Source organism: Tursiops truncatus, chromosome 9 (assembly GCF_011762595.2).
Source record: "Tursiops truncatus isolate mTurTru1 chromosome 9, mTurTru1.mat.Y, whole genome shotgun sequence".
Lineage (NCBI taxonomy): Eukaryota > Metazoa > Chordata > Mammalia > Artiodactyla > Delphinidae > Tursiops > Tursiops truncatus.
Window position 1 is genome coordinate 26,316,314 of NC_047042.1, and position 25,077 is coordinate 26,341,390.

At 36.4% G+C, this 25,077-nt stretch overlaps 1 protein-coding gene across 1 annotated transcript in view; it reads right to left on the reverse strand.

The window, feature by feature from the left end:
* Positions 1–25,077, reverse strand: part of SEMA3E (semaphorin 3E) — a 256,505-nt gene that overhangs the window by 106,544 nt on the left and 124,884 nt on the right. The window contains exon 2 of the mRNA XM_033862940.2: positions 5,917–6,077. Coding sequence (XP_033718831.2) covers positions 5,917–6,077 — 161 coding nt within the window. The remainder of the gene's footprint in view (positions 1–5,916; positions 6,078–25,077) is intronic.

The window sequence follows — 25,077 nt, forward strand, 5'->3', positions numbered from 1 at the left end:
ACAAAAACAAAAAACATTTAATATTGCTGAGTGTACAGCTGCTAACTAGAGAATTTAATAATAACATAATAAACTTTCATTATCTCTTTTGGCCACATCTTGATATTGCACTAAGTATAAATAAATTGGGGGTGGAGAATATGAGAAGAAACAGGTACATTCCTTTTCAGATGATCTAGATTGGAAGTTCTTCCTCAATACAGAATGATAATTTTAAAATTAAGTAGTGACTGAAAGGAAATTTAATGAAGAAGATTTTTTACTTTCCCAGTGGTCCAGCAGTTAAGACTCCGTGCTTCCCATGCAGGGGGTATGGGTATGATCCCTGATTGGGGAAGTTCTGCATGCCATGCAGTGCGGCCAAAAAAAAAAAGCCAAAAAGCCAATTTAAACATGGATAGCTTTTTTTTTTTTTATTTGCGGTACGCGGGCCTCTCACTGTCGTGGCCTCTCTCGTTGCGGAGCACAGGCTCCGGACGCGCAGGCTCAGCGGCCATGGCTCACGGGCCCAGACACTCCGCGGCATGTAGGATCTTCCCAGACCAGAGCATGAACCCGTGTCCCCTGCATCCGCAGGCAGACTCTCAACCACTGCGCCACCAGGGAAGCCCCACATATTACATTTTAAAAGATATTAAAAACTAAGAAATAAATGGAAAGTGAGAAAGTAGGGAAAATGGGCTTTGGCTACTCTTCCAAGGTGACTGATCCCAGGGGAAGAAGCAGGGATGTGGTAGCACCAAGTAGATATATGTTTATGGTGGGACTTTTTAAATGAGAGGTCTGTATCCTGCTTATAAAATGATGGGCTAGACACAGTGGTCTGACCTGAGGTAATTCTGCCTCCCGGGGGGTATCTGACAGTGTCTGGAGACTTTTTGATTATCATGACGCAGGGGCAGCATTCTACTGGAGTGTATTGGATAGAAGCCAGGGATACAGCTAAACATCCTACAATGGCACAGGACACTCTCTGCTCCAACCTAGACTTATTCCAAATGTTAACAGTATTGAGGTTAAGAAACCCAAAGATAAAGCAGGAGAGATTAAAGATATAATAACAGGTAAATCATTGAAGGAGTAAGGTCCAGGAAAGACAGGAGGAGAACTTGGCCAAGAAGCAGAAACATCACATCTTCAGAGCCTGGACAGCACTGAGGCACCAACTCTCATTCTTTTTTTTTTTCCCCGCTACGCGGGCCTCCCACTGCTGCAGCCTCCCCCACTGTGGAGCACAGGCTCCGGACACGCAGGCTCAGCGGCCATGGCTCACGGGCCCAGCCGCTCTGCGCCACGCGGGATCTTCCCGGACGGGGGCACGAACCCGTGTCCCCTGCATCAGCAGGCCGACTCTCAACCACTGTGCCACCAGGGGAGCCCTCTCATTCTTAAGTCTACTTTTTTTAAACAGACTGTCTATGAAGTAGACCTTGTCTAACTCTGCTGTTACTGAAAATAAATGCAGAACGTCTATGTGGAGTTTTATTGCTAATCATTCTGTGGAAATAGGCAAGAAAAGTACAAAATAACAAATGCAGGTGGGGTGAAGTCACCTCAGAGTTAATGTAGCTTACCTCTCAGAATTCCTCACGAGTACCCAGCCCTTCTGTGGCCCTGGGAGGGGCGTTAGCAATTTTGAAATTTAAGTTTGAATTATATTTCCTGAAGTGGCCCAGCAAACTGTATATACTTCAGGCCCCACAAAACAAGGATTTACCCTTGAATGCAGCAAAGTTATTCAATTTAATAATTTGTATAGCTACTTTCCTTGACATCCTTGCTGGATGGAACCCTGAAGCTTCAACAGCCAGCTACTATTCTATTTAGCTCCCTAAGATGCAGTTCATAAATACTCATCACTCTCCAGCTTTCTTATCCTTATATAGTCTTCACAGGTCATTTCCTCCATTACAGCAGTCTTTCTAGCATTAAAGGCCTCAGGGTACAATTAGGCCAAAACAATCAAGGATAAGTAGGTTATTCAATTTCCCCTACTCTAAAGCAGAATCACATTAAAGTGGGAAGCTGCTAACTCCTGGCCTTAGTTCCACATAGGAAATGAGGGCTCAGGAAAACTGTTATGAGATTTTGTGTACATAAAAGTCATCTAGAAAGCGTGTCATAAATGTGGATTTCAGGGACCCGCTCCATGAGAGTTACAGGATCCAGATCGAAGGACAGCAATTTAAGAACTACTTCCTTAATGCAAAGATTCTTAATCTTCTGGGTGTCGGATCCCTTGAAGGATCTTTCCATATTCACATACTTATAATGTTAATAGGGAGATTTTATTAGTTTGCTATGGCTGCTATAACAAGATGTTACAGACTGGGTGGCTTAAATAACAGAAATTTCTTTTCTCATAGTTCTGGAGGCTAGAAGTCCAAGTTCAAGGTGTTGGCACCTCTGGTTTCTTCTGAGGCCTCTCCTTGGCCTGCAGATGGCTGCCTTCTCACTGTGTCCGCACATGGCCTTCCCTCTATGGGCACATATCCCTGATGTCTCTTTCATGTATCCAAATTTCCTCTTTTTATAAGAACACCAGTCAGACTGGATTAGGCCCACCCTAATTGCCTCATTTTAACTTAATCACATCTTTAAAGTCACATTCTCAGGACTGGGAGTTAGGGCTTCAACATATGAATTAGGGGCTGGGGGTGGGGAGGAAATCATCCCATAACAGAGATTATTCCATGGCCCCCATTCTAACCACCCCTAGCTTAGCTATTCCTTCTAAGAACTGGAGTGTGCAGATGATCTACCCGAGAGAAAAAGAAGGGGGCCACGTGGTGAACACCACAGTTAGGAGGAAAATGACCATCCAAAAAAGGGAGAGGAAAATCCATTGAATTTGTCTGGAAGAAGGAGGTCCTTGATGGTCTTAAAGATTTATGTGTGTATACCTGGAAAAGACGAAAACTCCAATTCGAAAAGATATATGCCCCCCAATGTTCACATCAGCACTATTTACAATAGCCAAGACATGGAAACAACCTAAATGTCTATCAACAGATGAATGGATAAAGATGATGTAGTATATATATACAATGGAATATTACTCATGAAATAATGTCATTTGTAGCAACATGGATGGACCTAGAGATTATTATACTAAGTGAAGTCAGACAGAGAAAGACAAATAGCATATGATATCGCTTATATGTGGAAACTAAAATATGACACAAATAAACTTATTTACAAAACAGAAATAGACTCACAGACATAGAAAACAAACTTATGGTTACCAGAGGGGACAGGCAGTGGGGGGAGAGATAAATTAGGAGTTTGGGATTAGCAGATATAAACTACTATATATTAAGTTGACAAACAACAAAGTCCTACTGTATAGCAGAGGGAACTATATTCAGTATCTTGTAATAACCTATAATGGAAAAGAATCTGAAAAAGAATATATGTATACACATATATACATAACTGAATCACTTTGCTGTACATCTGAAACATTGGAAATCAACAATACTTCAATTAAAAAAATCCCCAAAAATGATGTGTGTGTATAATACAAATATTGCATATTTATGTTTTATATATATAAATATACAATTTTATAATATATATTTTAGATAGACATTGAGAGAGAGAGCAATCATCTCTTTTGAGAACTGCAGAGAAAATAAAATTAAGGGTGATAGAAAAAAAAAGGAAAGAGTTTAACACATTATGTGTCTCCACTTCATCCTGCAACTAAAATAGTAGCCAAAGGACATAATGCAAAAAGGACAAATAGAACTTGAGTGGAGATGCCAAAGAAATATGAGCAACATTTTGGAAGTTCTACAACATATGGACAGGTGTTGACTGGCTTTCCACATGAGAAAAGCTGAAATCTAAATGCCTGCAAGGTGAAGGGAGCCAATAAACAAGCTGATTCATGAAAAAGAACTTGAAAAATTCTCAGGAATTAGAAGTCTAGGGCTCTTCTGAAAATGGGAAAAGGGGTGGGTGTGGGTGAAATCAGGAGAAATCGTTCAATGTCTGTATAATAAACAGCAGGCCAGACAATTGAGAACAAAACTCTGCCTTATAGAAGTCCCAGAAAGAGAGTCAGGAGGAAAATGGAAAAGAAGGGAAAACATCAAAGAAATAATAACATTTTCCAGAGCTGAAGGCCAAGGCTTTCCCCTGCAGAAGGCCCTCTGTGTCTCAACACAGTGAATGAAAAACAGATCAAACCTTAAAGAAAATTTGAGAAAATGTTAAAACATAGAAGGGCATGAGGACAGGATTAGGGGAACACAGTGGTAGGAAACAGCTTATAAATAAAATGTTGAAATTAGAAAGGAAACAGCTTATAAATAAAATTTTGAAATTAGAACAGCTTATAAATAAAATTTTGAAATTATTGCACTTCTCTGCAGCTATACTCGAAGTCTGAAAACAATGGAACACTATCCTCAAAATTCTAGAGCAAATGATTTTCAGTCTAGAATTTTACATGCATCTACCAATTCTGTGTGGAGTCTGAAAAATATTATTTTTAAACATTAAAAATACCTCAAAAGTTTACTTTGGATCTTCCTTCAGCAAGCTAATTGAAGGTGTGTTTCAGTAAAATGTCAGACTAAACTACGAAAGAATATCACACAAGTGGGAGGTTGAGGGGATGCTCCAGCATTCAACTCTGGGCTGACAAGAGAATCAGGAAGGACGCATCTCATTTAAAAACCAAAAACTGATTTGGAAAGCCATACGGTTTACAATATTAAAAGGAGTATAAGAACTCTGGTAGAAAGTTTGGTGAAAAATGAGTAAAAGTAATCTAAGCAAATGAAACAAAGAGGAAATATTTCATCTGGGGTGGCGGGAAGAAGTGTGATCCATTTTCCCAATTATAATAATGTAAATAGTTATTACTTAGCTGAAAGTTGTGGTACAGCTCTATTGGGAAGATGACCAGGCAGATGAGTAGGGGTTGCTGGTGAAATAGTGCAGATATTTTAGCTACGGTACTGCAAGAAAAGAAAGCTAAAATCCTCATCTTCCTTTACAGAAAGTCAACAGATATTATCTAAAATTAACAATACCAAGGAAGAACAGTACACAAATGCTATTTAGACATATGGAGGTAAGAACCAGAAGAAATGAGAGTTTTACATGATTTCCTCTAGAGATGAGGAACTGTCAGGGATGAAGGTATGCTGCTTTTTATGATACATTTTTTTAAAAATGCCTTTAAAAAATATGGACATCATACATTTCGACAAACATAAAAATAAATAAGTAAATTATAAAGAAAATGTATTATGTAATACATTTATGCCAAAAATATCCTATGGTCTATAAATATTTCTGCATGTTTTATATAAGGTTGATATATCAATATTTCTGGAAACATATTACCTCAATTCAACTCTATAAGCATAGATTATAAGAACCATTTTTCTTCTTACAGTTAATCTTTCTCAGAAAAGTTGGGTGCTCGCCTATTTTAATAGTTTAATCCTTCAGGTTTAAAAAGCATCCACCTGAATTAGTGACCTTACCAACAGAAATACATGAGTTAGCTATACTGAGTTCACACATCCGTATTTCTTCAGGATGGGATTTCTGGAGTAATAAGGCCTAAAGGTACTTTAAATCAGCATATTCCAAACCCAGGTGTCAGGACAGTGGCTGTGGTGACAAGGGCCATCAGGCAAGAGAAACGTCGAGTGCACCAATCAGAAGTCTTCTGGGGACACAGAGATCTGTACTGTGCTAGAAAAGTTCATTCTCCATCATCTGTAACTTTTTCTCAAAATGATTTTAATGAATATTTTATTTCAATAATATTATCACTCAGAATGTGAAATGGCCAAGAAAGTGAAAAATCTAGTCCAAGTAAAACCCACGCAAGAAGCTATCTCCCTGACTCCTTTTCTTTCTCTCCTGAAATATAGTTTGCTGTTTCCATACCTCTCTATAGTCACTGCCGATGTGTTCTAAGCTGAGGGAATACACAAGATCCTTGCCTCCCACGAAGAGTCTCTCTTGATATTCATCCAGCAGCATTGTCTGGAGATCAAGAAATCCAAAAGGGCTATGGAAGACTGACGTTCTGTTTAGATCCAAGAGCTCTGAAATACAAAACAAAATGTACACTAAACACAAGAGAAAATATAAATACCTTTATAACACTCTTCTCATGGCTCTATTTTCATACCTATTAATACTGTGCAATTAACATTCATTTTATCATAAATACAAAGTCTTTAAAATTTATTACTCAAAAAGATTAAAAATATATAGTGCATCAACAATACTTAATTGTGTATTTGAAAATTGCTAAGATAGTAGATCTTAAAAGTTTGAATCAACAGAAAAATATTCTATGTCAGGTGATGGATATTAACTAAACTTATTGTGGTAAGCATTTCTTGATATGTACATATATCAAATCAATATGTTGTAACCTTACACTAATACAACATTATACATCAACTATAATTCAATAACACTGGAAAAGATTTTTAAATATTTGTTCAGTGTGTAAAAAAAAGTACAATGGAAATAAGTTGTGATATGCACAAATTAACATCTTTTATAAGTTTACTGATTGAAAAGCTTTGATTCAACTTAATAGGTAAGGTAAATATCCTACGTTTTTAAATACAGAAAGAATTATTTTTCACAAACTTTAATGTAAAGTGCTACACGGAAAAGTCATTCCATTATGACTTTTATATTTACTTTTCTATGTATAACAAAAATCCCAATTCTACAATAAATATTCCCAAAGCAAGTCCAGTTAATTCCAGATGAACAACAACTCAGAAAAAATGTTTCCACTTGAAACTGGTTTTGAAAGTCATGTCCAAAATCAAATTGTCCAAGAATGGAAACTATCAGTGTTGTTAATGTATTCAGTACAGTGGGAATGACTGTTAAAACTGATGGGGATCTACTTTCTACCACTGTGATTTGGGCTGGTGTTTATGCATTCACCCCTACTTCAGAAATTACAAATTATTTGTTTTAGTTAACATACATTTAATTTTAGAAAGCCAGAATCTGGCAAACCTCTCATATGTGTGTATTTGTTTGTTTGTTGAAGCTATTTAATTGCATATGGCAGTTCACTACTTAAGGTTGGTAAATGATAATGTGAGAGCCTTTGAGGATGAGAGAGAATTAATACGAAACCCTGCATGTTGAAGATTTCTTAAAGAGGCTCCTTGGAAATATTGACAAGTTAGAAGATAACTTCATTTCCCAAAGGTCAGCTCCTAATGCATCTGACAAAGAAGGTGAAATACTGGTAACCAGAACACTCAAACCCAGACAGCAGTATGAAATATGAAAATCGATAGCACTTTGTCCACTCTTACACTGCCTATTTCTGACAAAAGAGAAATGAAGTATCTTTTCCCCTCTATTATGAATGTATTAACTTCTGTTTGTCTACTCTGAAACTGTTGATGTCCAAAGTTTTGTGGAATGGGGCTAACTTTAAACCTTTAGTTAAAACAACTAATTTTGCTAACATCAAATTATCATTTATAAAGGTAAAACTTGTGATACTGAATCATTTGACCATTCACCTAAACAAAGAACTTAAAGTTTTGAGGGACAGATGGAAATAATAATAAGGTGCTTTATTTAGGGAAGATGAAAATAGGAATTTGAGAGATTAGGCGTTCTTGAATCCTGGAAGACGAATTTTTCCCACTCAGTAATTTTGTCAAGGTAGAATCACACTGTTTTCCTTCCTAAATAGGCATTCACAAACAGAGATGTGTATTTTAGGGATTCAATACTATAACAAAAATATAAATCAGAGCTCCCCACTGCCATTGCACTTTGTCTTCACATGTATTCACTTATGGTTTTACAACAGGGCTGCTAAGTGGAGTATTTTCCAGAAAAGGTTCCCCAGTTATTCTAGTATGTTGCTATAATTCCTCAAGCTTTATGCATGGTGAAATCATTATCTGAAAAGATTCAACTGTTCAAACAATGGTTATACACTAGCTAGAATTAGCAGGTCTCTAAACTACAGACTTACCAAACACAGTACTGTACAAAGCTTAGAAGAATAAGTTGGCTGGAAAATGAGAGAAAGCCAGGAAAGGAATGAAACATGAGGGCGCTACCCTAAAGTGCTGCCACAGTGGAGTAGTCAGTGCCAATTTTTAAAAGTATGAATTGGAAAGAGAGGCAGCTCAACCAGTAAAGGAGGCACTCCATAAATGAATTCCATCTAGGGATGGAATGACCTTGCTTTTTCCCAATGAGTCATTAGGACTTCATTACCTCTGTATATAAATAGAGATACAGACATCAAAACTTCTACTTGTTTTTATGACTTGCCAACTTCTGCAATGCATACTATGTTTACTATAATTTTTATAGTGTAAAGGTCATCGTTCCTGTTTCTTTGTCAGTAATAGAGACTAACTACTGGCCCATCAGTCTTATTTTCTTCTAATCAAATTTTATTCTGACCCATCTTCCCATCACTATGATGAAGTCGATCCCATGAGACCACAAAGATGAACTCATGTTCCTGTGGAGATGTAGACTGGAAAATGCAAAGGGAAAAATTTCAACAAATGCAAATTTTTAAACTGTTCATTTCTTACAGCCTTTACATGTATCAATTTTTTTTTCCACCACAGTAAATAACCACAGTGTAACCGTCTGAATTACCACTGTCCTTTATTTTACTTATGAAGAAACTCAGGTGCCCAGAGAATAAATGACCAGCCTACAGCTATATACTATTACAATGAAAAATCACTCAAATTACAAAAAAAAACAAAAATGAGAATTAAAGTACAACAGATGTATATGCCATAATGAAAGTCCTGTAGGCTGAGAATCTGAAGAGCCAGGTTCTGGTCTTGGCTTCGCCATTAATTACCTGAGTAACTATGAACAACCACTTAACCTCTTTAGATTGGTTTCCTCACATGTTAATCACCCTGTACACTCAAAATGATTAATTCTTTGACTAAATTGCATTTTTGAAATGGAGGTGATAAAACATTGCTAAAAAAAATAAACCCAACCACAGATATTTTACAGCCTTTCAAAGTACAGTGCTGCATCTATATTTTTTGGAATCTTAACAAATGGAGGGAGTGATCAATGAACAAGTCTACATATCCCACGACCCTTATTTAAGCTTGCCTGAAAGGAAGTAGTTAAAATATTCATTTATTACTTTTCATATATTTAAATGATTACAGGGTCAGGGAATACTTTTAGGTTATCAGGAATTTTGGAGCTAATTTATTTTGATTCATTCATATCACCTCAGAGGAAGTTGCTGCCGAGGTATGTTTGGATACATAAAATTGAATATCATGTACATGTCTTAGGTAGTAAGTTAAGAAATTTCATTTCACTTACGAAGACACTTCCTGGGATAATTCTTAACTTATTTTTTTTAAATATAAGATCCAATAAACAGACTGCAGTTTTCTTTAAACATGTTCCCAATATGAGAGCTGTGCATTGAATGTTTCTGCAACTCTCCACTTTGACCATCACCACCCAACAGAATAATGCCAACGACTGATTCCTAAGAAGTTCAGGCTCTTCCGTGGAAATTTCAGAATCAAGGTACTAACCACTGTCTGTGATTCTCCAACATCCTCGACTTTAAGTCAGGAAAGGTTAAAAGTACCCATTATGCGTAAATATTTGTGTTTTAGACATATATCTGGAATAATGGACACAGAGGAACATTTTTTAAAGGTTGTGCATATTTATGCTTTAATACTAACTCTAATTTTCTACTTTTATTTATTTGATTATTTAACTTGCATCTTTCCAAAAAGGATCTGAGATGACTCATACAAATATATTCAGTTGAACAAACAAATATACTGCTAGGGGTGCTAAAATGAAGGGAAATAAAAAACGAAGAAAATAAGATGGGAACGCTGGAATAAATGCTATTAAGTGAAAGTTATTCTCTAATATCCTATACACTGTTAAAGTGAGTATCAAAATTGACCCCAGGCTTCTTAAAATTCAAATTAAAAGTCACTATAATACAGGAGAAAAACTATATCAATTGCTTAAGAGTACTGCCTGATGTGATGATCAATTTTAGGTCTCAACTTGACTAGATCAGGGTTGCCCAGATATTTGGCTAAACATCTCATTTAATCATGGGCACTTCCACGAGGTAAGACCTACAACTACCTCTGCTTTCTAATTGCAAAAAGAGAGCTTTTAAGAGATTCAGTGCACAGCTAAGGTTATTTGGTCATTGTTGGTGCCAAAATTTGAATAAGAGGTTGACTGGAGAGCTTAGCTATTAATGATCCATGTGAGATGGGGTGTTTATCACCACTGTATACTCACAGAGCTTAGTCATCCCCAATTCTGGTCCCCAGAGATGAAGAGCATCAAGATTGTTTGACTTGTTAAAAGCTTGCTCCTTATAAACAGTGACTCCATAACCTTATATAGAAAACTCCCAATAGAAGCAACTAAGTCTAGTCTATTAAGGGATTATGATGTTTCTGAACTTGAATACATTTTTGCAGAGCTTGATATTAATAATAAAGTAAAACGGAAGGTCTTCCCAATATTCAATAGCTGTGATTGATATAATTCAAAACAATTCAACAGCAAGAACATCAAAAGGAAAATTTAGGTTAATATCAATTTTAATTACCTATCGTATGTATTTAAAAAGCTGTCTCAAATGACTACGGACGTGTTCATGTTGCTTTATTAATTGGTGACATTTTCAGTTTTATACATCTTACTTTAAGAAAACTGAAATGTTTGTAGATAACTTGTGATAGAGTTTCAAAATGATTTGAAACATTTTTTGGTATATACTTAGGCAAACAAAACAAAACAAAACAAAAACCTCAAGCAGGAAGCTTTCCTCCTTCTTTAAGAATATTTCCTCATTTTAGTTTTAGAGCCAGCATTTTAAGTCATAATAGTGGTCTTAGCACCAAATTATAGTCCGTGGACTTGGTGTATTTACCAAGCATTGGCTGACCTATTTATCCCTCTGCACTGCTGCAAGCTGCTTAGATGAAAGAATCAGAAAACATACAGGAAGAGGGAACAAAGAAACTCTAATCTCAGGTAATCTCCAGAAAACACAGTGCAAATAATGGACAGTGCTGACTGCATAAACCGGAGGAAGCTCATCTTGAGTTCTTCCTACTCTAAAAACAACACGAATTACTTGGGGGAGGCAGTGGACAAAGAAACAAGACTAAACTGGGATGCACCAACTCAGGGTTCATCCGGAAATTTTCTCAAGGGGGAACTAATTATTATTGCTAAGCTGCCTGCTAATTATCAGCTGTCAATGAAGGCATACTCAGAGGATTTAGTCATTTCCTCTCATGGTCTTTCTTTTAAAACTGCAAGGGAAATAGTTTTGAAACTCACTGACATCAATATATTATAGAGACAGTTCTCCTCACTTTGTCAAAATATAATTAAATTCCACACATCCATGTACAAGATGGGGGAGGACAGAGTACATATTTTTAAGCTCTCAAACAAAAAATAGATCTCCTAGGGATGGGTGTTTCCTTTTTTGAATGCATACTTCTACCAGTCACCTGCAAAGTAGTGACTTCCTGAGACCCAGGACTTTAAACTTTTTATTATTTTCCAAATCAATTCTTTTATTCAATGTCGTAAAGTTAATTCAACAATAAAATATTGAATCACACACAAAGTCAGCATTATTAAAGAAAATGAAATGTAGAAATAAAGGTTAGAAATTTCTTCAACTTCTTAACAATTCCAAAGGAAAAGGTTTCTTACTACATGCTTTGATGATTTTGACAGACCTGATCAATACTCACTAATGGCTTGTAATAACGTTGAAACAGAGTGGTAAAGAAATAAGCAATTAACTTTTTTTTAAGTGTAAACAGGGCTTCCTAATTGGTCTTTCCAGCAATGGACTGTGGTCAGCCTTTCAGGCACTTTCTGAACTTTTAGATTTCTATCTTTCTTACAAGTCAAAGGTCCACGACAGGCATTGTGGTGTTCCAACTTTTAATCATAAACTGCTTCCAACAAAAGCAGAAAAAGTTCAAAAGTACACATGAATAGCCTAGGCATTAAACAGCCTTTTACTTCCTTGGTCAAGGAAAATAATAGTGTCAGAATTTTAATATTCCTTATGTTCCTATCTTATATAAATTATCATTATTCAGTGTTATACACGATATTCTGCCTTACAGGTCTCTGAACGAACACAAGGGCACCATGGGACAAAGGTTACACAGAATCACTGTCTATGCGTGTACTGTCTATGCATGTACTGTATGTGTGTGAGTGCACATACTTAAATCATTGAACTGAACAAAATCATAGAATATAAAGTGCTACTCCATAAAAGTCAATGATTTAACAATTTTTGATTGCCTCCTAAATATTTAATTACATTTTATTCCAGTGGAGGCCAAAGGAGCAAGTCCTAAGTGAACAGCTTCCGAAGCTGAGCCTGCAGGCCAGAGGGACCCTGACCTGGGACCACCCTGTGTCCTTCATTCAACATTCCTTTGGGGCCTTGTAAACTAGGACATGTTATTCTAAATATAATGGAAAGGCCCTCAAAGGTTTTAAGAGCAAGTACATGACTGGATTTATTTTTAAAATACCAATGGGTTTTGATATGCATAATTGCCAGCAGGGGGCAAAAGTTGAATAAAAGGTATGGGGAAAAAATATATATATATATTATAAGCAGGTGAGGAGAATGATAGTAGTAAAGCATGGTGCACTGTGACGGCAGAGCCCTGAAAGATTAAGTGGAAGAAAGCTAGCCATCAAATTTTACACAATACAGTAAAAGTCTTTTTTAAAATGTAAGCTGTTTAGGATTGGGGTAACAGATTGTAATTCATTTTGATGAAACATTCAATGCATACTGAGATAATCTGCATTAGGTACTAGATCTGGGGTTTCAGAGGGATACTAAAAATCAATGTAATTATGTAAAAATAACACAAATCAGATTTTGGCATTCTTCATTTTATTTCTGTACATCAATTTTAGGTAAGTTTTTTCAGGCTTACATACCGGAGAAAATCAGGCCGGTTTACCTTTTTTTTTTTTTTAAGAAAATATTTTTTATGGTTCAGAACCAGAAAGAATATAAAGATTTACAATGATAGATTCCCTTCCATCTGGCCTCACTCTCCCTGTAGAGTTCTCACTCCTTCACCCTGAAGGGTCAAACCCTGTCTACTTTCTTGGGTATTCCTCCAGAGTTTCTTACACCTACACAACAAATAAGGTAAGTATATAGGTCTTTAATACTTTCCTAACTTTTGGTATATAAAAAGAATCGTAATATAAGCTCTGTTGTTTACTTTGCTTTTCTTCACTTTATATACTTTAAAAGTCTTCCTGTACCAAAACTCAGAGAGGATACAGTTTGCATGATATCCCACTTTATGAATCAGCTATTGGCAGGCACTGAATTCTTATAAATTTTTGCTATTAAAAACAGCACTACACATGATATCACTTATCTGTGGAATCTAAAAAAAACGATATAAATGAACTTCTTTACAAAAGAGAAAGACTCACAGACATAGAAAACAAATTTATGTTACCAAAGGGGAAAGTGGGTGGAGGAGGGATAAATTAGGAACTTGGGATTAGCAGATACAAGCTACTATATATAAAACATAAACAACAAGGACCTACTATATAGCACAGGGAACTACATGCAATATCTTGTAATAACCTATAATAGAAAAGAATATGAAAAAGAATATATATATAAATGTATAACTGAATCGCTTTGCTGTACACCTGAAACTAATGCAACACTGTAAATTAACTACACTTCAATTTTTAAAAATGGTTTAAAAAACAGTGCTAACAATGTGTATACATGAATATATGCCAATTCACATATGTGAAAATATATCTGTAATATACATTTTTAGAGTGGAATTACTGGGCCTAAAGAAACATGAGTTCATAATTTTTTACAGATACTGCCAATGTGCCTCCATAGGAATTATATCAGTTTAATATTCTACTACTACATGTGAGAGTGACTGTTGCACATCACCTAAGAGAACAGTATGTTATTAAAATTTAGGATTTTTGCAGATCTGATTGTGGGAATACAAATTAATTTTCTTATTATGGATGAAGTTAAGCATCCTTTCCTATATCTCAGAGTACCTTATTGTCACTTTTTGCCATTTTTCCCTTTATGTCCATTGCCTATTTTTCCACAGGATTAAAGGTGCTTTGTCAACACCTGAATTTAAGAAATGTTTAAACTGTTTTTATGTTTTGTGCCATCATGGCTGAAAGATGAAGGAGGCGAGGCTCTTAAATGTAGAAATTTGTGCTTCAACCATGTTAGAAACATATATTTAATGTGTTATAGTTTTGCTTTAGTAAGTAGAGTTAACTCTTGATTATCCAGGGAAATTAACCAGTTTGTCATTAACAGCTCACCAAAAAAAATGTTATAAATCAAGGAACATGCTTGGTCTCCCGGAGGCTGAACTGGGTGTCAACAAACTCCCAGGCACAGCTGTTCAGCTGGGGAGCCCTACGTGGGTCAGGAAAGGTAGAGCCTTGGCCACAGTGGAGGTGCCACCGTTGGGGCAGTGACAGTGGTTTTACAGCCAGAGGCCTTTGTGAGATGTTTTCTCCTCCCTAAGGAGACCATGGTTGATCCAGACATTTTCCTCATCCATCCTCCCCGCCTTCAGGGGCATGTTTCCCAACTGGCCTCTTCAGACTCCAATCCCCTTCAGACTTCCTCTGGATTTTTCCGATAGCTCCATTTTTGAAGATCCCCATTGAATCCATTTTTACTCATTTGGTTTTGCTTTAACAATTATTTCCAGTCACTCATGATTCCCAAATTCACAACCCTTTCTCATACACAGATTAACTAGGAGTTATATTAAGAGGCATAATATTGTTTTAATAATTTACTCACTACTATAAAATATCAGAAATGTTGTGCTTAACATGCAGTTCCCCAAGGCCACTACTGTGGAGGTCAATTTTTACTTATAGTCAGGCTTTTATTGAACACTAGCCAATGAGAAAGTTTCTTTCACATGGAGGGGAAAAATGACTCACTCAAAACTGACCTTTCAACCCTACTCTTCTTAACTTGACTCTGTGTTGATTTCTGGACACTTGTTTACGAGAATTCCAAAATTCGAAATAACAAGTATTCTACAAGATGTTTTAAACGTTCAGTCAGACCAGAAGTTAACAAAGCCAAGAATATGGGTGAAATGCCGTAACGTTTTCTATACTGTTAGTCATTTAAAACTTATCGAGAGGAGGGGTGTGAAAGGAAACATGTTCCTAGAAATTATAACTGTGAAATGATGGATATTAACTAAACTTATTGTGATCATCATTTTCTTATGACGAGCATTTTTAAGATCTACTCTTATCAACTTGCAAATATACTGATAAAATACGGTACTGTTAACTACAGACACCAGGCTCTACATTACATCCCCATGACTTATTTATCACTGGAAGTTTGTACCTTTTGAACACATTCACCCATTTCCCACACACCTAAATTTTTATGTTTTTGTTGAAATTCTGTACCTTTCTATAACAACTTTATCGATCACTGGTCTATAATGTTTTCTCTAATAAATACTCCATCACATAACAACAAACAAGCAAATTAACTAAAACTGGAATTGAATTTTCACTTCATCATACACTGGTTCAAATATTTGATATCTGAAATTCTTCAAAGTAACATGATACTCAATTTCTTGCCTCCTATATTGACCCCCAAATCCATACTTATTTAGCCAAATGCCTACTTGCCATCTTCTCCTGGACTCTAACAAACTAGCTTTTCCAACTGAGCAAATGAAGAATAACTCGTGATTTCCACCTATAAACCAACTCCTCTCTCAGACTTCCACTCACAGTAAATGGTTCTTTGGATCTCGCCAAAAATCTAGGATTTGTCCTGATTCTCCTTTCCCTGAATGCCATACTATCGGTCCTCAACATCTCACTACAACTACCCAACTAGGCTAGTGAAACGGCTTCCGATTTTCCTGCTTCTACTCTCCCCAACTCCCCCTTCCACCCAATTGGTTTAAAAATAGTAGCCTTTAAAAATATTAACTGCCGGGGGCGGGTGGCAGGGGAGGACCTTCGAGATGGCAGAGGAGTAAGACGTGCAGATCACTTTCCTCCCCACAAATACATCAAAAATACATCTATATGTGGAACAACAGCTACAGAACACCTACTGAACGCTGGCAGTTTTGGTAAAAGCTTTGGTAAATTTAAGAAAATTAAAATCGTATCTAGTATCTCTTCCAATCACAATGCTGAGACCAGATATCAATTACAGGAAAAGAATTATAAAAAATACAAACACATGGAAGTGAAACATATTTTACTAAATAACCAAGAGATCACTGAAGAAATCAAAGAGGATATCAAAAAATACCTAAAAACAAATGACAATGAAAACACAACCACCAATAGGATCTAGAGTCTGAACTCCTGAAACCATTTTTATTAAAGAAAATAGAAAATTCCTCAAAAAAAAAAAAAGAAAGAAAGAAAACAGGACCACCCAAACCCTGTGGGATGCAGCAAAACCAGTTCTAAGAGGGAACTTTATAGCAATACAATCCTACCTCAAGAAACAAGAAAAATCTCAAATAAACAACCTAACCTTACACCTAAACCAATAGAGAAAGAAGAACAAAAAACCCCCAAAGTTAGCAGAAGGAAAAAAATCATAAACATCAGATCAGAAATAAATGAAAAAGAAATGAAGGAAACAATAGCAAAGATCAATAAAACTACAATCTTCCTCTTTGAGAAGATAAACAAAAATGATAAACCATTAGCCAGACTCATAAAGAAAAAAGGGGAGAAGACACAAATCAACAGAATTAGAAATAACAAAAGAGAAGTAACAACTGACACTGCCGAAATACAAAGGATCATGAGAGACTACGATAAGCAATTATATGCCAATAAAATGGACAGCAAGGAAGGAATGGACAAATTCTTAAAAAGCACAACCTTCCAAGACTGAACCAAGGAGAAATAGAAAATATAAACAGACCAATCACAAGCACTGATATTAAAATTGTGATTAAAAATCTTCCAACAAACAAAAGCCCAGGACCAGATGGTTTCACAGGCAAATTCTATACAACATTTAGAGAAGAGTTAACACCCATCCTTCTCGAACTCTTCCAAAATATAGTACAGGGAGGAACACTCCCAAATTCAATCTATAAGGCCAGCATCACCCTGATACCAAAACCAGACAAAGATGTCACAAAAAAAGAAAACTACAGTCCAATATCACTGATAAACATAGATGCAAATATCCTCAACAAAATACTAGCAAACAGAATCCAACAACACATTAAAAGGATCATATACCATGATCAAGTGCGGTTTATCTCAGGAATGCAAGGATTCTTCAATATACGCAAATCAATCAATGTGATACACCATATTAACAAACTGAAGGATAAAAACAATATGATCATCTCAATAGATGCAGAAAAAGCTTTCAACAAAATTCAGCACCGATTTACGACAAAAACTCTCCAGAAAGTAGGCACAGAGGGAACCTACCTCAATATAATAAAGGCCATGTATGACAAACCCACAGCCAACATCGTTCTCAGTGGTGAAAAACTGAAACCATTTCCTCTAAGATCAGGAACAAGACAAGGTTGCTCACTCTCACCACTATTATTCAACATAGTTATGGAAGTTTTAGCCATGGCAATCAGAGAAGAAAAAGAAATAAAAGGAATCCAAATCGGAAAAGAAGTAAAACTGTCACTATTTGCAGATGACATGATAGTGGACATACAGAATCCTAAAGATGCCACCAGAAAACTACTAGAGCTAATCAATGAATTTGGTAAAGTTGCAGGATACAGCATTAATGCACAGAAATCTCTTGCATTCCTATACACTAATGACGAAAAATCTGAAAGAGCAATTAAGGAAACAATCCCATTCACCAATGCAACAAAAAGAATAAAATACCTAGGAATAAACCTACCTAAGGAGACAAAAGACCTGAACGCAGAAAACTATTAAGACACTGATGAAATAAATTAAAAATGATACAAACAGATGGAGAGATATACCATGTTCTTGGATTGGAAGAATCAACATTGTGAAAATGACTCTACTACCCAAAGCAATCTACAGATTCAACGCAATCCCTATCAAACTACCAATAGCATTTTTCTCAGAACTAGAACAAAAAAATCGCACAATTTGTATGGAAACACAAAAGACCCCGAATAACCAAAGCAATCTTAAGAAGGAAAAACGGAGCTGGAGGAATCAGGCTCCCTGACTTCAGACTATACTACAAAGCTACAGTAATCAATACAGTATGGTACTGGCACAAAAACAGAAATATAAATCAATGGAATAGGATAGAAAGCCCAGAGATAAACCCACACACATATCGTCACCTTATCTTTGATAAAGAAGGCAAGAATATACCATGGAGAAAAGACAGCCTCTTCAATAAGGGGTGCTGGGAAAACTGTACAGGTACATGTAAAAGAATGAAATTAGAACACTTCCTATCACCATACACAAAAATAAACTCAAAATGGATTAAATATCTAAATGTAAGCGCAGACACTATAAAACTCTTAGAGGAAAACACAGGTAAAACACTCTATGACACAAATCACAGCAAGATCCTTTTTGACTTACCTCCCAGAGAAATGGAAATAAAAACAAAACTGAACAAAGAGGACATAATGAAACTTAAAAGGTTTTGCACAGCAAAGGAAACCATAAACAAGACGAAAGGACAACACTCAGAATGGGAGAAAGTCTTTGCAAGCAAAGCAACGGACAAAGAATTAATTTCCAAAATATACAAGCAGCTCATGCAGCTCAATATCAAAAAAACAAACAACCCAATCCAAAAATGGGCAGAAGGCCTAAATAGACATTTCCCTAAAGAAGATACACAGATTGCCAACAAACACATGAAATGATGCTCAGAATCACTAATCAATAGAGAAATGCAAATCAAAACTACAATGAGGTATCACCTCACACATGTCAGAACGGCCATCATCAAAAAATCTACAAACAATAAATGCTGGATAGGGTGTGGAGTAAAGGGAACCCTCCTGTACTGTCGGTGGGAATGTAAATTGATACAGCCACTATGGAGAACGGTATGGAGGTTCCTTAAGAAACTAAAAATAGAACTACCATACGATCCAGCAATACCACTACTGGGCATATACCCTGAGAAAACCATAATTCAAAAAGAGTCATGTACCACAATGTTGAGTGCAGCACTATTTACAATAGCCAGGACATGGAAGCAACCTAAGTGTCCACTGACAGATGAATGGATACAGAAGATGTGGCACATATATACAATGGAATATTACTCAGCCATAAAAAGAAACAAAATTGAGTTATTTGTAGTGAGGTGGATGGACCTAAAGTCTGTCATACAGAGTGAAGGAAGTCAGCAAGAGCAAAACAAATATGTGCTAACACATATATATGGAATCTAAAAAAAAAAATGGTTCTCATGAACCTAGGGGCAGGACAGGAGTAAAGATGCAGACGTAGAGAATGGACTTAAGGACATGTGGAGGGGGATGGGTAAGCTGGGACAAAGTAAGAGAGTGGCATGGACATATATACACTACCAAACGTAAAACAGATAGCTAGTGGGAAGCAGCCGCATAGCACAGGGAGATCAGCTCGGTGCTTTGTGTCCACCTAGAGGGGTGGGATAGGGAGGGTGGGAGGGAGACGCAAGAGGGAGGGGATATGGGGATATATGTATGCATATAGCTGATTCACTTTGTTATACAGAAGAAACTAACACAACATGGTAAAGCAATTATACTCCAATAAAGATGTTAAAAAAAATTAACTGGGTCATGATGTTCCTTCCTCTGCATAAAGCCCTCCAACTGTTTCACAGTGTTCTCAGTTTAAAATTCAAGTCTGGAGTGATCTATCAGTTGCCTACCTCACCCCAGACGTTGCTGCACTTTCTCCCTTGCTCACAGAGCTGCAGGGCACAGGCTTCAGAACTTGGCCGTGACTGTTCGTCCTGCCTGCCCCGTGCCTCCCTCTGACCTCCACAGTGCCAGCTCCTCCCTCCATTTGGACCTTGTCTCCGTGAAGTCTTCCCAGACTAAGGAATCCAGAGTTCCCACTTACACACTCCCAGCTGCATCACTCCCTTTTAGTATTTTAATATTGCACGAATGCTACTTGGTTTTGGCTTGTTTGTATTTTTCTTAACTTGTGTATTTTCTTCCTCCTCTGATAAGAAGCAAGTTCCATGGGAGGTGTGACATTTTCCACCTTGGTCACTGTGATACCCCAGAGCCAAGGCCAGTGTCAGCCACCTGTTTAGTAAACACTCATAAAGGTGTATGAAATGAATGAATTTCTCTGCATCTCAACTTCTTCGAGTGTAAAATGGGGATAACAACAAATTAGTAGAATTGCTATAAGAATCAAATGACTCCTAGTACATAATGGACAGTCGATATACAGGGGTTTCTTTCTCCTTTCACTGATGTTGATAAATTATTGGTGAAGGGTACTGAATGAAAATTTCTCCTATAGAAACAGGCCTTTCTTAATTATATTCTGCAAGTGGACATAGTTACTGTCCAGGCTTTTTATATAGGCTTAAAGTGAAACAGGAAATTTTCCAAGCACATGATTCCTATGATCAGTGTCAACAGCTAGTCTGTGTTTTAAGTTAAAACATTGTTTTCCTACCAACAGCAGTTTGGGATCGTTTTCTATTTCTTTTGTTAATCCACATCCATCTCTGCTTGCAAGAGAATATGTCCTTGCAAAATGTGCTTCATTTCTTTACCATCCATTTACTTATAAGCTCCATCTAAAAATATATTATACTAAACTATTCTCCACTTAACCCCTCAAATTTAAATTCTAAGTAGCAGAACAGCAGGCAAACATTCCTTCAACATTGTTGCTACTACTATTAAACCTTCGAATTTTATGAGTTTTTCAGTATTTAATTTGGTAGTTGTTTTTATAAGAACAGAGTTGTCATTTCTAGACAGGTGCGTGGTTTGACATGGTGTTAAGGCATCACAGCTAAACACCCTCTACATTCTCCTCCTTTGACCTCTAATAAAGATCTTTAGTCTCATCTTTATAAAAATAAAGCCTTCTCTCAACCCATATAATTTAATCCTATAAAACATTCCTTCTAAGAAAAAATGACTTCCAGATGTCCTGGGAGTTTGCAATCTGATCATCTGACACACTGAACATTTGCACCTTTAAAAATATATCGTTTCCAGACTGACATATTACCATAACGTAGTGACTACTGTGTAATTTGGATACTTTCTTAACATCGCATTTTCCTCATAGTGTCAATACTGAGAGAATAATAACTGAATTTCAAACCCAGGCAGAATGAAGGGCAATTTTATAATCTTTTGATATCCCACGAATTAAAAGGAAGTTGAATCTACTCATCTACATGATAATGACAAAGAAAATACTATCACTGTAGATGTATATCTGATGTAGAAATGAGGCTGTGTGTTATGTGCCATCATTTGATAGTTTTGGAAATGCAAGACAACCACTAAAAGCTCATTTGCTCTTAAATTACATGCCTCAATTACTGTAGCTGCTGCCATGTGAACCGGAGGAAGCCCCTTAATAGGTGATAGGCCCCCTGGGTAGGTGGGTTCTCTTCAGATGTGGCCAAGAGAAAAGTGAAGAGAGAAGACAAACCCACGCTATGTGTACAATTCACTGATGACTTTCTTTCACAAGAAGTCGCCTTAGTGACTAAGCTGCTAACAAATTCTTCCTCTGTTTTCCTTTCCAGGCAATCGTCAATAAGCACTGATTCACTTCCCAGAAAACCCTGTTGTTTATAACCTGTCACAAGGCAAATAGTACCTAAAAAGACCACCCGTGTTTTCTCTGGAAACTTTGAAGGAAGGGAAATGCACACTCACAGAAAGGCTCTTGTGTGGTAGGTACTGTGTGAAGTATCCACTTTGCATCATTTCATTTGCCCTTCACACCACTGCAACAACGAACGGACAGTGCTTCCCATTTTACAGATGAGGAAACAGAAGCTCACAGAGAAACTTAAAAACTTCCTAAGGTCACAAATCATTTGAATGTCAGTATCTCTGGATCTAGTATATTATTTTGCTTATTTTGTATATTTGATCATAAAAAAATAGAATTTGTATAATTATATAGTTTCTTCACAGACTCAGATTAGTCATAGGTTGTCAGTGAGGTAAATCTCTGAAGAGTATGTTACAGGTGTTTCCCATATTTCATGCATTTATCAAATAACATTTATCCATAATAAACAGCCATAGACAACTTTGGAGGTCGGCAATGTTTCAGCCTGTACTTCAGCCTTTTCTCATAATTCGCCTCATCCTAAAGGCGATTTCATGGCAGCCATGTTTATGTTACATAATCCAATCACAACAAACTGAAAAAAAGGGGACCCAGAGGGTCAGACAATACAGAGATTAGAAGCAAATAAAACGAAAACATATACCTCTTAACTTCAAATTGGTTAGAGGAGATAATGTTCTGAAAAATAAAAATTCTTTGAGGAAAATAAATCAAGACATCGTTCCCAACTTTACCACTGAATATACCATTTACAGGAGATTAAATTCCCCACTTGCAGGATGAGAGGAGTGAATGGGATCATTACTAAGGTTCCTTCTAGCTTCGCAACCTATATCACATCAGGAACTATATTGTCTCCAGTTGGGGAAAACATAAACTAGAAGTGTCCAAAGGATGCTCTCTAGAATTTTTTAATTTGTCAGCTTTTGCAAACCGTGAGAACTGCGGAATTAATTCTAGCTGTATGGAAAGATAAGAATTAATGATAAAGATACCATTTCATATCTGTTGAGTTCTTGTGTCCAAAAAGGCATATCACTATGGGTAAAAAAAAAAAACAACAACAAATTTATTGTTATTGATCTGTCTCCTGTAATTTTAATAGTCTTCAAATATAAGGGGGAAGCAATAAATCACATATAGTCTAGCTTCATACTGGTATAACACACTTATTAAGAAAATGAGATAACAGGAATTCACATTAAAATTAGAAGAACTAAAAGTTGTGACAAAACCTTTATAAATTATAATGCCATCACCTAAGCCAAAACTTTATTACTCAGGAAACAAGTACCTTGGCAGATGTGAACACCTTCCCACATGCTAAGAGCAAGAGAATAGATGATAAATAAGAAAAAGCATGGAAAGCTTGGAAGACATTTTTATGGGATAAATTAAAATGTCTTTCATAGAACTCACTGAGAAACTTCAAAGTATAAAATTAGCTCTAGACAAGCAATTTATTAGTAGAGCAAGTTGAAAGCATGAAACCTAAGTTCTGCCACGAAACTCAAGATTAGGTCCTTATTCTATATTTTATGATAGGACTGCCAATCATCTCCTTTGAGAATCAACTGAATTTCTGAAAATATCATTCCTGCCAGCTGGAGGCAAGAGTAAAATGCATTAACATGTAGCTGCCCTATCCCCAGGCCCCAACTTTATCAGAACAGAGGCGTGTACCCACGTAACTGGCCATCCATCATCAAGTCAAATATGATTTTACATGTACTTGGATCCTTCTGGCAAGGTCACCGCCCCTATCTGGGAAAAAAAATTCCACATAAAATTGGGAACAGGAGGTCAATTTTCCTTTCCTGCCACGACCAAGCAGAGATAGCCTCTGCCACTGGAAAGGAGCAAATGCATTAACCTCCCTTACTGGCAGACACCCTTCAAAGTGATGATGCAATTTTTTAGAATGCTTGTGGTTAGCGACTGCTAGGATTTATCACCTTAAAATAGAACTCTCTGTGTATGTGTATGAAAGAGAAAGAGGAAAATTGAAGAATATGAAGGTAGTTGCGGGGAGGTGGCAGGCAGAGGCAAGCAGGAGGTGTAAAAGCTTTCTCTTCAACATTTCCTCTTGCTGAATGCAACAGGGGAGAGAGAAAAAGAAAAATGGTAATTAACACTGATGTAAATAACATCAGGAGGTGATCATTTTCCTTACAGTTCACGTTGCTAAAAATAACATAAATTAATAGATATGATATTGAAGTGTTTAAAGCTATCAAGTCCCAGCCTGCTTTTGTAGAACTCACCAAGTCCAGCTCTCAAAGAGCCTCTTGATTTTCCACGTAAGAAATAAAAACATATACACTCTACTTAAATTATTAATGCTTTCCAGTTGCTGAAACAGTTATAGTGAAAACATTAAAGAACATAAAAAAATTAACTAAGTGAATAATTGGTAACACAATTTTGTTTAGCAAAGGCAAGATTATCAACAGAGGCCGTAACTCCTGTAATGTCAATTGCATCATTTAAAATTCTGTGGTTCCCTCATTCGTGTCTTTAATATTCATTGATAAAGCATAGTACATATGACATCTACGGTATTTTTTATTTTTATTTTATCTACGGTATTTTGTGATAATACATTATCTGGAGTAAATTAAATTTTTGAAGGCAATCAATTAGCACATTTTCCTTAGCAAATAAAGTGTATTTTTAGTGCTTCAGGGGCAAATTACCTTCAGTAAAATAATAATTAATTTCTAATGTAACTGACTACTTACTTATATGACCAAGGAGGCATCATATTTGGAACCAAGAGGACAAAAAAATTTTTTTTGAATGGGTAATAGTAAGTTCTCTGAACTTACTGTGAACAGAAGCTTAATGTTTTCCAGAAGGGTTAATCTAATGAGCACAACTGCCCAAGTGGTATAATTTGAAAAGGGGTAATGAAGAGGGCCCTTTGAGTCCAATTATTTAATCCTCTCCCAGTTACTACTGTCATTAAAGTTTTGCAACTTTGATATTTGTGGCTTTCAAGAGACCTTATTAAAATTTTGGAACCTCTGGGAGGGATTATATCTTAAACCTTTATCAACTAGTAACTTAGCTTTGTCTGAACACTTGAACCGGGTTGAGCATGAACACATCATTAGATGAACCTAGAGAAGGGGTGTTTTTCACGTGGGAAAAAGGGATGATATTAGGTTA